The sequence below is a fragment of the Homalodisca vitripennis genome, chromosome X (assembly GCF_021130785.1).
Source record: "Homalodisca vitripennis isolate AUS2020 chromosome X, UT_GWSS_2.1, whole genome shotgun sequence".
NCBI classification, from domain to species: domain Eukaryota; kingdom Metazoa; phylum Arthropoda; class Insecta; order Hemiptera; family Cicadellidae; genus Homalodisca; species Homalodisca vitripennis.
In genome coordinates, this window is record NC_060215.1 from 56,368,226 (window position 1) to 56,381,845 (window position 13,620).

A 13,620-nucleotide genomic window follows, 5' to 3' on the forward strand; every position below is an offset into this window, starting at 1 on the left:
CATATATGTTAACATTTAAAATATATTGTATTATCTCCTCAAATTGAATTCCTGAAAATATTTTACCACATTCTGTATTTCAATTAGAGAATTTACAATACTTTTTACTAGTATACATTATTTTTAAATATTAGCACAACATTTATAATGCCTTAATTTTAATTCGGGTTCACAGTATTTTAGTTCTGTATTTTTCTCCAACTAAAAATGTGTTTAATAGCCATTACAGTAAATATAGTTTGGTATAAAGTTAATAGAATTAAATATCAATATTTATATAATTTTATAATTCTTACATCAATATTAAAATCATTTTCCATGGGATGGTGCCAAACACATCATTGCTATTCCTCTCTTAACATCATTATCTAAAGCACTGCTACTTTTCTTAACATAACATATTTCCCACCAGAAACCTCTAGAAAATCCTTAACATAAATAATAATTATTTTAAACTCTTGCAACAGTTGTAAGGTAATGGTTGTTAATTGGACACGCTTGTTTTTGAATGGTTGATTAAGACCAAGGCTTTGTCAGATCAACTTTCATGAGAACAGCTAAGAATAAGTTAATAAAAATACTCTGGAAAACTTAATTTAATAATCAGAGCAGTACTTGAAATTGCAATAGGTAAACTAAAGTTACTAAATTATTATTTCGGTTGAAATAAGAAAATACTTGATATGTGGAAAATTATTCGCAGATCCCTCACCAACGCAATGCTAGAATCCCCAATTTGTGTGTTTAGATGTTTTTAACCAAACTCAATATCTCTGGTTTGTTCCCAATTAAATAACCTCAATAGCCATCTCATTAAAGTGATTCAATTTCCTGTAATTTCTTAAAGTCAGGACAACCTGAATGATACAATATTCAAGTGTGTTTAAAAAAATGGACAAGCATCAAAGGTTAAAAACATCTTCATAAAAGTTACTTCCAGCACTGCATTTCATGATGGGAAATTCACATTATGTGATGTAGGTATTAAGAAGGGGTGTAATTTAAAGGAGATATTGCAAATTTGTAGCTAAACAAACTGAACTTTTGTCAACCTTAGTTTTTTAAACCACACCTCATATTTTTCTCCTCACCACTACTTAACTATAAAAATAGCTTTGAATCCTGAACAACCCAATCAGCAGTATTACATTTTTGTAATACATCAGCAGTGCATATAGAATAACACTGTTTTATGGATATGTCTAGTTCATTTTTCTTTTTAATTTATTTTATGGCTTTGACGTAAATGGTTTTATATCTTTATGCAAAAACTTTGACACCATACTACATATTATATGTAACACAGTAAACTGATTGTACAATACTAAGTTAAATACTACACCATTTAATTACTTACTAATCATTGGAGCTCCTTTATTGGCAGGAGGCGGAGGTGGAAGAGGTGGAGCCATCGGAGGCGGTGGGGGTTTAGGTGCAGATGGAACTGATGTTTTAGATGGATCTTTGAGAATCGACTTTGGAATCTCTTTATCAACAGGTTTTGGTGTTGGCTTGGCGAATTCTCGAGCAGCTACAGGTGGCTCTTTCTTCTCAGGCTCTCTCTTGACTTGAATAACAGATTCTCTCTTCCGTTCTCTGGGGGACGTAGATTCCACCACAACAGGAACAACCTTGTCAGTAGATTCTTTTCTCTTTGATTCAACCACAACAGGAACGGGCCTGTCAGTAGATTCTTTTCTCTTCGATTCAACCACAACAGGAATAGGCTTGTCGGTTGACTGTTTACGCTTGGACTCAATCACCACAGGGACAGTGGTAGTAGACTCTCTGCGCCGTGTGTCTTTCACCCCAGAAGCTGACTGCCCTGCCCCCTCCTGATAAAAATCAAACACTTCACATTAAATGTTTGTAATATTGAAATCTTTTAAATATTGATACAAAAGTAATTAAATTGTTTGATTAGTACATAAACATAGTGCTTTGTTTGCAGTTATCAGTAACCTGTAATTCAAAATTAGAGATACTACAGATATATATCCTGTGACAGGAGCACTTTTTACCAGTATTATCCACTTTGTATCCATTCCCTCCCTTACTATGCTTGTCAAGTAATGTCCCTTCTTGTACAGGTCATTAAAGTTCTTGTGTACAGTATCCTGTACAGTTCCTTTCCGGTATCTATACATTAGGTAATAGGTGACATACAGTTAAAAATGTTAAAAACCCTTTTTTTCTGTAAAAAATCCTAATAATCTAATTTGAATAGAAAAATACAACATTTTTCACACACACAAATTTTTCTTGAGTTGTTGAATACTAAATAACAATACAATTTTTAAACATTTTAAAATCAAACTTCACAAACCGAATATTTTAAAACTCATACTTTAAGAATGAATGAACAAAGAAATATCATTTTGATACCCAATAATAAAAAATATATAATAACAGTGTAAACACCAATCAGAATTATTAGTATCTATTTCTTAATGTTAAAAAATATGTTTAATCCCATGGAGGACATTAAGACCTTACATTGAAGTGGCGAACAATATTTAAACATTAGAAGGCAACTTGATGGCTTCAAAACATTCAAGGGTTAGGTTCTAATTTCAAGTATTCTTCCAAATAAATGTTTCAGACATGTTCTAAAATTTAAATAAAGTTTAATATATTTGTTCATGATAAGATCTCTTGATACATTAAAATAACAGGAAAGGTAGATTATTTTGAATCATTAATACTCTACAAACTATATTTAACAATTATTTACCTTTATAAATCCAATGCCCCACCATGATCTTTTTGTGGGTATCCATGCAATTAACTAAATGAAATAATCAACACATTTTGTATTATGATACAAACCTCCTTGAATATGGTGTTAGATGAATATTTGTTGTTGAGATAAATGTTCTGATAATGTACAACTAAATATTTGTTTGTATTTGTTAAAAAGTTTACCCATGTTTAAATTCTCCACTTCTTGTTGTTGATGTATGACAAACACAACTGAACCCAGTGATGAATAACGGTGGTCTTCATGTCTGCTATTATTACAAAACGATAGAAGAAATAATACACCTGCAGAAGCCTAAACTTATGTTCATGGTTCAGAGTATGTAAGCTATTACACTAGGATGCTATTATTGCAATCCTATGAAGCCATGCTGCATTGTTTTAATGTAATTGTGTTAGGAATAGTTCCCTCATTAGTCTTAAACAAAAACTTAATTGAATACTAGCTTTTATATATCATGTTTATTTTATCATTGAAGGGATAAGAGCACAAACCAAAAAGAACTTGCTGAATGAGTTCTTAGTTCCCTTCTTCAGGCAAAACTTTTAACTCATTTCAACTTAGTAAATTACCTTAGACTTAATAAATGCTGAAGGTCGTTTGGCAGTAAATTGAACTGTACTGGGAGGATCCTAAACAACACACTACATAAGCTACGACACATCAAGACAGTAAGATATCGTATCTCACAATAAGCTGAGAAAATTTCTGATTGAAATAAAAACCAAATGCTCCCAAGCAAACGCCAAATAAGTAAATAACAAGGAGAGAAAATAGATAGTTTGACGATTGTTAAGCATACAAATGGACTTTCCATGCAAAGCAGAGAGATAATAGTAATAGTTAATTATAACTTTTAAAACCATTGACAATTACTATATTAGGCCATTTCCCTTTTGGAAAGGCGTTTTGGACTTCTGGTAAGTTTTTTGTTGTTATGTTTAGGGTCTTCTCCACCTTTTGTTTAACAGTTTTGGTTGTTGTTTATAAATGGTATTTTACACACACATATTTGAAAGAACATGTTTGATAACGCAGTAACTCTTTAAACATTAGTTGTATCAAATTGAAATAAAAACAGATCTTTAGTTGATCCATAAGTTTCAGTTAAAAGTCTGTGACATTGGTTATTTTGTTTCAAGACAACGGTCAACTAAGAACTTTAAGTGTAACACTTTCCAGATACCAATGTTTTTCAGCCATGAGTCTTGTGAAAACTATTTGATTATTATAAAAACTCATATGCCGGATCTTTATTATATTTGAAAATGTGCTCTAGAATTCAAAAAGATTGGTTAGTTGTTTAGGTACTAGAACACTAAGATACTTTTCTGGTACAGATATTTTTCACCTCGAAATGTAACATATACTGTATGTTTTAGTTTGATACTTTTCCAAATGTATGTTGTGGAAAAGGGTTGATAACAGTTTTTCAATGAAATGTCTTACTACACACTACTGTTTTACTATATTTATTCTGGAGATTTTGAACTCTCCTCTCTAAAGTTGGCAAAAAGGACCAAATGAGTTGTCAGTCAGAGTTTGGTGATAGACACACAATTTTCATAATTTAGAAGATCACAGCAAATAACACTTCTTTATGTAGCTACAAGTGATCCATTCGCCAGTGAAACACATTAGTGTAGAGAGTCATGATAAGCATGCAAAGCACTGGAGTGTGACTAGTTAAGTATACAGGTATTTACATACTTTTTCTAAACATCTACTGGTTTCCAAATACATACTTTCATTTTAGAACAACAAAGGGGACATGATAACAGGTTCAAGTTAAATAATATTCAAAATATCATATTAGATATCAAATTAAAGATAATTTTTAATAATTAAACATTTTAAAAATCATAATTTTTGTTTAGAGGGTATATGGTATAATTTTCAAATATATATTCAACTTTTTGAATCATTATTTATAGTTTTTCAACTAGATGTATTATGAAGTTGAGTGGTAGAGAGGGCTTGATAGCCCTAACTTCACATCTTTAATAAAGGCATTTTTCATTTCATTTCATTGCATGTATTGCTTTTAATAGACCTACACTTTTTCATTGTTGGTTTAAATTTTTTGTGTTTTCCTTTTAATAACTGATCTTATATGGTGTCTTATACAGGAGACTTGTTAGTGGTCTTGACATTGTATTTGTTTTCTTCCTTGACCTATTTTAATCATAGTCTTATTCAGTAGTACTTGTGCTTATCTAAATTGATTAAACTTCATTAAATCTTTAAATTTCAAAAACAAATTTGTGTAAATTAATGATTTTATTAAATGATTTAATTTATAAAAAAGTTTCCAATGAGAAGAGTTTCTTGGAATTTTGGTTTTAACTTAAAGAAATTATTTTTTACACTAAACAATTATTTTCTTAGGAAGTTGTTGAAACTTAGATTTTGTTATTATTGTTTAGAAACACGAGTTACAGAAGTAATATTCTATATTGTATATACACCTGAAAATTAAAACTATAGTGTACAATCTATACCACTAAGGGGAAACTGCATGCAATTAAGTAATGTAACAACAAGTTATAAAATTCCAATCATTCAAAACATTAAACATGAACCATTTGTATTAATATATTCAGTTTTATCAGACCAAACAAGAATCAAATCTTTTTAAATTCACACATCAATTTCTTTCAATATCTTCATCACCATATACTGATATGTACTATTTAGTGTTAAATAGTATACATAATTTAACAGGATTGAACTTAACATGTTCTGGTTTTTAATAATTCTTTCCTCTTTGTACTCATTTTACAAATGAAAACATTACTAAGTAGTTTTGTAAACCTCCATGAGTTACAGTCAGTCATTAACTGTGTTTAAGTATATGCTTTTGTGAATTTAGCACTAGGAGGGTTAAAACAAAAATAAGAGCACAAGATTCCTAGATTACAGATCTTACAGAAATCTTACTGAACAATTATCAAAATTTAACTTGGGCCCCAATTACAATTATTTTTTTGAAAAAACTCATAAACAAAATCAAATTAATCGTTTCATAATAATTAATAAAATGCTTATTAATATAGCATGTTGCTTTCTAGCTTAAGGTCTGAACCAACTAAATTGATATAATGATATTGAATCAGATTATTATTTACCACATCACCCTACATAATTGAAATGAGTGCAATGCATGTATAAATATAAGCAGAGTGTCTAAGGCTTGACATTCTTCAAAGTTCTGTTAATATATGATTTTTATTCCAGAGATGTATCGCTAAATAACTGTTTCATCTACCTCATAAGATAGTCCAAACAGTTCAAGAAATAACCCACAAGTTATTTATGAACTGTAAATAGTAAATTGTTTTTATATTCACAGACTTTTAAGTCATTAGATGGAAATAAGGGAATTTTGAATGACTTTGATCTTAGCTCTACAGAATTTTTATTGGCTCAAACAGGGCACTTTTCTAAGAATAACAATGCTTCAATAATAACATAAAAATTTTGGATCCTATGTTTGACAGGATTTTTCAATTCTTTACCTTAAAATACATAAAACTAATGAGAACATTCATATATTTTCAAGCAATGTATAAATTTAAAACATATTTAGAAAAAAAGATTTCTCTTTTACTCACCTTTTCTTTAGGTTTAGGAGTCCATTTCAGATTGGCTTGGCTGAATACTTCCTAACCAAAATAAGAACTGAAATGGCTTAAGCTGGCACACATATTTAACTACAGAAACATACTACATCATCATAAAAACAAGCAAAATAATCTACTCTAAAAACAAGCTAACAAACTACAAAAGCTAACTACAGCAATATTTTACCTGATCAGTTGTAATTCTTATGATGTTAATTTTAAACACTATATGTACAGTGCTTATGATTTGTCAAAAAAATCCAGTAATCTTTTGACACAAGCCTTTGATCTGCAATTCATTCTAACAGGCATTAACCCATTAAAAAGTGCATCAAATAAATATCTTAACTACGTGCAAAGAGACAGGTATTTACTTTGTTTGATTGACGTCTTCAATGACAATGCTTTGAAGTTTTCCTAAGTAGGACATAACAATAATTAGAAATACCAAAGTATAAATCTTGAAACTTTACTTATTATACTGTTACTTATGATTTTTAATTAAAACATGATACTAATTTGTATAGGAAATATTTGTTAGAGCTATAACTAGAGATTTTAGAGCCTATGACAACTACAACTTTGAGCAGAAGAATACCTTCATCTCAATGGCTTTTTCGTACTAAATTCTTTCACTTAAAAATCTCATCCAACTCAACAATCCCTCATTTCTTCTCACAACAATAACTTAATTGGGGGCCTTCTTTCCTGCCTAAATATCTCTTTTGGAAGTCTCTTCCTTATCAAAATCTCTCACCCTTTCATATATCTACACTAAGGCTCTCTCCACTATGTGTGTGTGTGTGTGTGTGTGTGTGTGTGTATGTGCGCGCGCGCATGAGTGCGTGCGTGTGTGTGTCTATTGTCTCTCCTGATAGAGATATTTTATAAAATTATCTCTATTTTAGGTCCCTTTCCGTTACTAAAATATCTTATTCAGAGTTCATTCCCTATCAAGATCTTTTACCACTTTCCATCAGAATACCTGAATTGGCAATCATCTTCTGTGCTAATGCATCTTACTTTAGAATTCATTCTCTATCAAAATATTGTTACAGAATTTTTTAATATAGTTTATAACTTAGCTTTTTTTACCAATACATCTCAATTTGGGGTACCTCACTAGAATTTCTAACTTGGGAGTTCTGATAACTAAAGTCTTAATTGAAGAGTCTTCCTTACAGCAATCTCTTACTTCTACATATACAAATATCTCTTTCCCTTTCAAAATATTTCACTCTATCTAAAAGATATCACTTAACATCTCTTAACCAGAATTTCTACGTTGGATATTCCTTCTTTACCAAACTCTTACTTGGAAAGCCATCCCTACCAAATTCTGTCACTTGTGAAACCACCTGGCCTGCACATGAACTCAAAAATATTAAAGGTTATTTAAGAGTGCATGATAATTTGGGCAAATGACTCTTTTAGCATAAATTAAAAAAAATAAACTAAATTGAATACAGACTCAAATTATATTTATTTTGCATAGAATACATTTTTTTATTTTTTTAGGTAACAAAACTAATTAATTTTAATAAACTTTATATTTTTTCACAATACTGTATATAGAATAAATTATCATTATAGTTATTACTTTCTCTCACATACATGATATAGAATAATGCATTATAATGGTGTACATGGTGAACTTTATGTTTTTGATATAAAAAGTTCATGTATTTTTGAGGTCACATGAAAAAGTCTGTATTTTAGGTTAATTTGTAATTAATATGTACCACAAATCAATATTTGTATTTTCTTTACTAAAAATGTATGATTACACTGAAAAATCATGACTTTTAAAAGATTTAATTGGCGATTTTTTATTGCTGTTTATGATTTATAGACAATTAGAAGTAAATTAAAATAGCACACACTGTGTCAAAGGTTTTGACAAGTCATTACAAAAAACTTTATTCTGACTTTGGATTTAAAAAATGCTATAGACCAATATTGTGATCAACCTCTTTAGTGATGTTCTCATCAGGATGGTATTAGAAATACATTAGCTTCCTCAACAAATCCAGCTCACCATCCTCAAGGTGGTACCCACTAGCTTCACCAGCAATTCCATCATTGCAAACCTCAAGGTACTGCATCACTGGTAACCGTATCACCGATCTCATGGCAGTATTGGTAATAAATTGGCCTGTACCTCTATCTGAGTAGTTTCATTGTCGGACTGAGAATAACACAGCTTCTCCAGCTATATTCTTAGCTTGAAAGCGATATTGGGAATACACCAGCTTTGATGGAAATTCTATTCACCAGCATCATCACGACATTAGTTCTACACCGGATTCACTATCAAATTTAATGTGGTAGTACATATCCCTCTAATAAACTGAATTGTACTTAAACTACACTTACAGTATATTATTTTAAATTTAATCGTTTAGTATAAATTTTTTATTACAGTTAAATCTTTTGCCAACATGTAAACGTTCACTGAAGGCATAATAAAATGGGTTCCATTATTAATTAAAAATAATTTTTGTAATAAGTGGCATTTTATCTTTTTATAGCTTTTTAACAAGACTTTTTATGGAGTTTATCTCATAAGAGTAATGTTAAACCTCAAAAATTGTTTAATTTTTAATTATTTATGGTCTATATCAGAGCTATGGGTGTATATCAGTTAAAGATATGATCAATACACACCCAATTCAATTAAATAATAAAAGACCAAAAAAGCTTGGAAGATATATTTTTGAATAACCAATAAGGTGTTCCAATTAAGTAAAATGAGATATCTACCATAACCCTACAATCAAAAATAATGCAGTAAAAGTGTTTGAATTCTAGCTTTGCTCTTATGGGTCTAAATAAAAAAGACGCCGTCGGTATTTCCTGCTCATAAGAATCTAAAATGGTAAAAATGTTATGGAAAACTTTGACATCATTCTCATTTTTATATTTTAATTCTTTAACTAAATAGTAGTAGGAATAAATTTGAATAAAGGATGACTATTTCTATTTCCACCAAAATCTAAAAACCAATGTTGTATGACCTGACTATACTATGCATATGGGAGAAAGTAAAAGTACAGTATTGGTTTTTAAATGTTTTTCTGAAAGTGGATTGCCTTTTTAACCACTACAATGGTCCAAAAGTGATTCAGTATGAGTTTTTTCATCTAATTTCCTCAAAACTTACCTTCTCCTGAACAGCTGATGGCTGTATCTTAGGAAGTGATGGTAACGTTTCTTGCTTCTAATAAACAAAACAAAAGCTACAGGAAGCAGCAGGAAGCAGTAATAGCATATGAAATGTTAGACTAACTCTACAAAAGCCAGAACTAATATCATATAAACTAAAACTCTCTTTATAAACCGACAAATAAAATGTTAATTTATGATCATTTACTTTATGGTACAGGCTTTATATGAAAAAATGTACAAATGAAGTTTTATAAAAAAGAAATTTAAACAATCATAGACAAATTATTAATTTTAATTGTAAAATCAACTATAAAACCACTATTCATGAATACAGCATTATTTCAAATGTAGTTAAAGATTAAACACAGTTGTATTAGTTAAGTTACAATCAATTTTAAGGAATTTATTCCAGTATCATCAATAATATAATAAGCTGTGTTTGATCATCCCCAAGAGGTTATGCCTATTCTATTCTACATTAAAATTTTCCCAAAAAGTACAAATTTGTTTTTATGGTAGTCTAAAACTATTTGGATAGTTTTAGCCAAAATCTGGTAATCGTAGTGAGGTATACTAACTAAGCTGAAAGTGCATTATAAAGCATATAAGGGTGGTCCTCCAAACAGTATTTATAATTAATTTTTTATTTTGATACTAATTGGAGAACATTTTTTAAACTAATTATTAATATTACTGAGGTGCTTCAGATTTCTGAAAAATAATGATGTTATTTAAGGGTTTAATAGTTATTAGTACCATTAGATGCTTTATTTTTAAAAGATAATTCAAATCCAATAGGTATAAAAAATATGTTTTCATAGTATTCTACCTATGTTACAAATTATGAAAATTAATTTATTTAATTAGTGTAATCTCAAATATTCAAAGCAATTAGGAGAGAGTCCATGAAAATCTTTCTCTGTTCTACTTGCAACAATGGTTTATTTTGATTTCACTTTCTTACTTCTGCAAGGGCAGTAGGTTGCATGTCACAGACCTTGGCCTTTCAAGACTCTACTGATTGCTATTGAAATACTATTTATAACTCTTATGTCATTGATCCTATTCAAGATTTAACTAGATTTGAATTATACACAAAATAAAAAAGTAGGTCCTGAAATAATTACAAATAACTAACTATTAATCACATTTGAATTAATTTTTGGAATATAATATTGCATTTTTATGAGTATTTAAAATTCTTATTTTCTCTTTAAAAGTATGATTAGAGGAAAAATTTCAATTTTTAAATAGATTTATAAAATATCGCCAAGATTGTTGATGATTGTAAATCTTGAGATCCTGTAAGATTAGTCTAGAATCATTTAGATATCATGTTGACAAAATTTGGTAGAACCCAAACCTAAATTATGATAACCCCAATTCAAATTATGGAGAGTAAGATGCATTTAAAAGAAATATTTTTGTATTCATTTGTGTAAGTAATAAAATTTAAAACAGAGCTAAATACCTTAATACTAAGGCATGTGAAAACATATTCTGGGAAAGCAAGATTTACAGGAGAAAAAGTCACTAATAGGGCATATATATTTGTAGTAACAAGTGCTATATGTTGTATTTTCTTTCAGATTAACTTCATCCAAATCTAAATGAAGAAACTGTTCTGTGATATGTATGATTGAATACTACATATTTACAATGCAATGTGTATTGCTAACCCATACCAATTATAGACCGTTAATTCTTTACTACAGTATTATGTGTAGTGCCTAAGTAAATACCAACTTATTAATTAGCTTATACATATCATATTAGTAATTTTCTGATATTAAATCCTATTCTGGTTGTCCTATTTGGACTGGCAATATGTGTAAGTTAACAAAATTGGTAGAATCTTTTGGTTTTAAGAAAAGTCTACCATTCTTCATAATTATGCAAATTTAATGAAGACAATAATACAGAATGAGAATTTGATTTTATAGACATGAAATCACAACATTGTATGTAAAGATTTACTGTTTACAAAAATAATCATTATCTATATTGTGATTTATACCGTTATTGTGTTAATACATTTATAACTCATGAATCTATTATTTACAGCTATGCACCACATGATTGAACTACAATAGCCGTGTACAGTACCTTGAATTGGGCAGCTGCACCTTCAAAATATTTTTGACAAGAAGAGCTAATAGTATTTAACAATAGTGACACCCACTGTTATTTATCTTTTAATGTGAATGAACATATTTTAAAAATAGAATGAACTATCTTTTAATCCAAGATGGCACACCAAGATATATACTTGTTTTCAAAACGTTAAATGTTATGAAGTATGCAGTGGTGGCAAGAAGACCTCTTTGGGATTAGAGCTTTCTGTGTTTTTATACCCTCTCAACCTTACTCTATTTACAAAGAGAGCATCTGCTTGAATTTAACTTGTTTTATAATGAGAAATAAAATATTATGACATTATTTACAACAAATATGCGGATACAAATTTAAATTTATAAGGAATTAAAAGTAAATAAAGCATATTAAAATATTGTTCAACCCATTGAAAAGTGGATGTGCAGTAATAGTTTTGCAGTCCTTCAATTATTAAAAAGTTTGAAGCAGATTTTTAAATGTTTGGCATAAAGTACTAACTAGGTTTTATACGAATAAACTCATTTTTAAATACGAATAGACTAATTAATGTTAATGATGATAAAAGGATAGACTTATGTACAACAGGTTGGAAAAGATATCCAAGTCAGAAAATTAGGTCAGACCAATAGTGTTAAAATCTCATGAACTTTTTGAGACAAAAATTTTGACTACCAGCTCCCTTTAGTTTTCTACTTTCTTTTTTGTCGAGTTAAAATACAGACCAAAATTGCCTTTCAATCTTCAATAGAGGATTGAAGAACCTTCAACAAAATTTCACTAACGGAATTATAAGTTTGAACTTTTATTGACTTAAGTTTAAGCCAGATATAAAAAAAAACAATGACTTTGAACTAAAACTACAGTAGTTTTAAGAGTTCAAACCATTTCAGTCAAACCGGATGATATATTCTGTTAAAACTCTAAGGCATTTAATTTTCAGCCTAAACAAATCTAAACTAATGACTTCAAACAATAGACTTCAGTGATGTTATCCAGGTCAAATACGAGGTGTCACTAAAGACTTCCCCATAAGAATATTTCAGCCAGAAAACTGTTGCCTAATTAAAATTATCTTCTGATTGGCCTGCAAACATTTCTTCAGCTCAATCTGAAAACCCATAGTTCCAAAACAAAATTTAGTTCCAACTATCATAAAATTTGGCAGACAAAGAGAGTAAAGTCCATGAGGGGTCTAAGTAACAATGCTTCTTGCGCTTGAGTAACAACACTGAAATATCCTTCTTTGTAATCATTGTGTTTGATATTCGAGGATAAATCTTAAAAGTTGAGATATATAGTTCTGACCAAAATTATTGCTGTAAATTTTACAGTTGAATTGCCCCTTTTGAAATTTTTCTGTGCAGTATGTATTATGAACTAATCAAAAAAGAAAGCTGACAAACAACCCTTTCAATTGTGAGCTTTTTCTTGTCACTGCTATGAGGAAGCTGTTAGTAATAGCACAATAACATCATTTCAGTTTTAGCTTTGCTGTGAATATCTCCAGTTCTCCATCCAGGTAAGGCAAGTTATCCTTAGACTTATGATAAGGAACATGCTAAGTACCCACATGGCCATGGGACACTCTAGTTTTCTAACAGAGATATGCCAATTATGTGATTAATTTTTCTTAACTGCAAATGAATTACCTAACAAACACTTTTCAGGAGCGTAATAAGCAAAGTTAATTTGAACTTACCTTTTCTATCACTTTGAGTTCAAGTGGTTTAGAAAACGTTACAGAATTTTCCTGTTTCTAAAATTAAGAAAAACAGAATTATGACAAAGCATTAATAAAGGCACACAAAGCTACTCTACAGCTACACTAAGACAGCACAAAAGCTAAAATATTTATTTACTTGTACAAATATAATGAACCATTATGTTATTTTGAATAAAAATTACAGACACAATAATCTATTCTGCAACATAACAAATTATTTCTTACTCGTA

At 29.5% G+C, this 13,620-nt stretch overlaps 1 protein-coding gene across 35 annotated transcripts in view; it reads right to left on the reverse strand.

Moving 5' to 3' along the window:
- Positions 1–13,620, reverse strand: part of LOC124369014 (calponin homology domain-containing protein DDB_G0272472) — a 75,730-nt gene that overhangs the window by 16,081 nt on the left and 46,029 nt on the right. For 24 of the 35 annotated variants that reach the window (XM_046826641.1, XM_046826644.1, XM_046826645.1 and 21 more), the window contains 5 exons: positions 13,367–13,423; positions 9,548–9,604; positions 6,376–6,426; positions 3,334–3,393; positions 1,358–1,835 (listed from right to left, as the gene is read on the reverse strand). In XM_046826641.1, the coding sequence (XP_046682597.1) occupies positions 1,358–1,835; positions 3,334–3,393; positions 6,376–6,426; positions 9,548–9,604; positions 13,367–13,423 (703 nt within the window). The remainder of the gene's footprint in view (positions 1–1,357; positions 1,836–3,333; positions 3,394–6,375; positions 6,427–9,547; positions 9,605–13,366; positions 13,424–13,620) is intronic. The other 11 variants (XM_046826673.1, XM_046826671.1, XM_046826669.1 and 8 more) reach the window with 3 other exon arrangements.